At 29.2% G+C, this 1,343-nt stretch overlaps 1 protein-coding gene across 1 annotated transcript; it reads right to left on the reverse strand.

Moving 5' to 3' along the window:
• Nucleotides 1–524: 524 nt before the first annotated feature.
• LOC112455217 (UDP-glucuronosyltransferase 1-5-like) lies at nucleotides 525–1,337 on the reverse strand. The gene is made up of 2 exons (XM_025017014.1): nucleotides 1,175–1,337; nucleotides 525–896 (listed from the first exon to the last, which is right to left on the reverse strand). The coding sequence occupies exons 1-2, from the start codon at nucleotides 1,315–1,317 to the stop codon at nucleotides 608–610; spliced, it is 432 nt and encodes a 143-aa protein (XP_024872782.1). The 5' UTR covers nucleotides 1,318–1,337; the 3' UTR covers nucleotides 525–607.
• Between the last annotated feature and the right edge of the window lie 6 nt (nucleotides 1,338–1,343).

The raw sequence follows: 1,343 nt of genomic DNA on the forward strand, positions 1-1,343 counted from the left end.
TACATTTAAATTAAGAGAATTCTGAAAGATATTTATACTTGCGTAAATGTTTGGATATAAATTTTTCCTAACGCGAGCGTGAAATAGGCCGCTTTTCGCGCTTGTTTTGAGTGAGCAAAACAATCCATTTCGCAATGATGACGAACGCGTTGAAACATGGAACCATTTCTCAACTAGTGGAGAAATGATATTGTAAAACAAGCGCGAAAAGCGGCCTGTTTCACACTCTTGTTAGGAAAAATAATATGAACAACTCGTGGGAAGAGTGGTCGAGCCCAAATGAGTGTGATGGTCAACTTCACACTCATTCAGAATCGACCACTTTTCCTCACTAGTTGTACAATATACTATTGTTAAACACTATAAGTATTACCTTATTTACTGCCAAAAAGGAGGTTTTATACATAAAATATTGTATTAAACGTTTCTAATATTTACCATATAATTTTGATTTATTTTACAATTTAATATAACATAATTTATTAATATATAATTATAATATCAATGCAATTAATACATTTTTTTATATCTACATTAATTTTACTTCTTTTACAATACATTAAACATTAACATTACTACACGCAATGTCTGTTAATATTTCTATGATTTACGCTTGTTTGCTCTTGCGTAATTTGGTGTATATATGATTATAAAAAAAATTAATCGATAACTTAATTACAAAGAATATATTTAACAATATCGCGAAGAAAATAAGTAACAAAAATGCGTAGACATCGATCTGATTTCGTTCCACCCAGCTCTGAAATTTCAGCGGCGTTGCTAAAGTTAGATTTGGATGGCGGACGGTGTATTCAATGCCCCAAACAGCTAAATCTAATGGTGGTATTGGCCGATCCCGAAATTCGGTGGACAATTGTTTCATGTTTTTTGTATAACTGTACCAAAAAATGTTTCACTATTAATAATGTAATACAAAAATTACGCATCTTTATTAAAGAAAAAGCAAAATATGACGAGATGTTATGCATAAACAGAAAAGCCAAATTTTATAATCTATTTTTTCATAATCTATTATAAACAATTGTTTTTACAAAAATTTATAAATCGATTATATTAAACATTAGAGCTTAGACATTATTTAAAATATCACTTTGTTGTTAATTTACTGTATAAGTAATATTAATGATAATAAAATATGATCGAAACATGATACCTTTCATTGTAAAGTATTTCTTCAACTGCGTGTAATATGGACTGCGTGGACAAAATTTTAATGTCCAAATATATGCCAACGCCTTTAGCTACTAATATTTCTGTATTGAATTTTTGATCCATAAAAAAAGGCATTACGATCATTGGTATACCTTTCCAAATGTTTTCCT

Source organism: Temnothorax curvispinosus, unplaced genomic scaffold (assembly GCF_003070985.1).
Source record: "Temnothorax curvispinosus isolate PA1 unplaced genomic scaffold, ASM307098v1 QBEX01005891.1, whole genome shotgun sequence".
Lineage (NCBI taxonomy): Eukaryota > Metazoa > Arthropoda > Insecta > Hymenoptera > Formicidae > Temnothorax > Temnothorax curvispinosus.

Bases quoted from the DNA above. Each gene is read 5' to 3' on its own strand.
- LOC112455217 (XM_025017014.1), bottom strand. From the start codon at position 1,317: ATGATCGTAATGCCTTTTTTTATGGATCAAAAATTCAATACAGAAATA. The intron at 897-1,174 runs GTATCATGTTTC...TTTTTGGTACAG, and splicing joins GAAATACTTTACAATGAAAG to TTATACAAAAAACATGAAAC.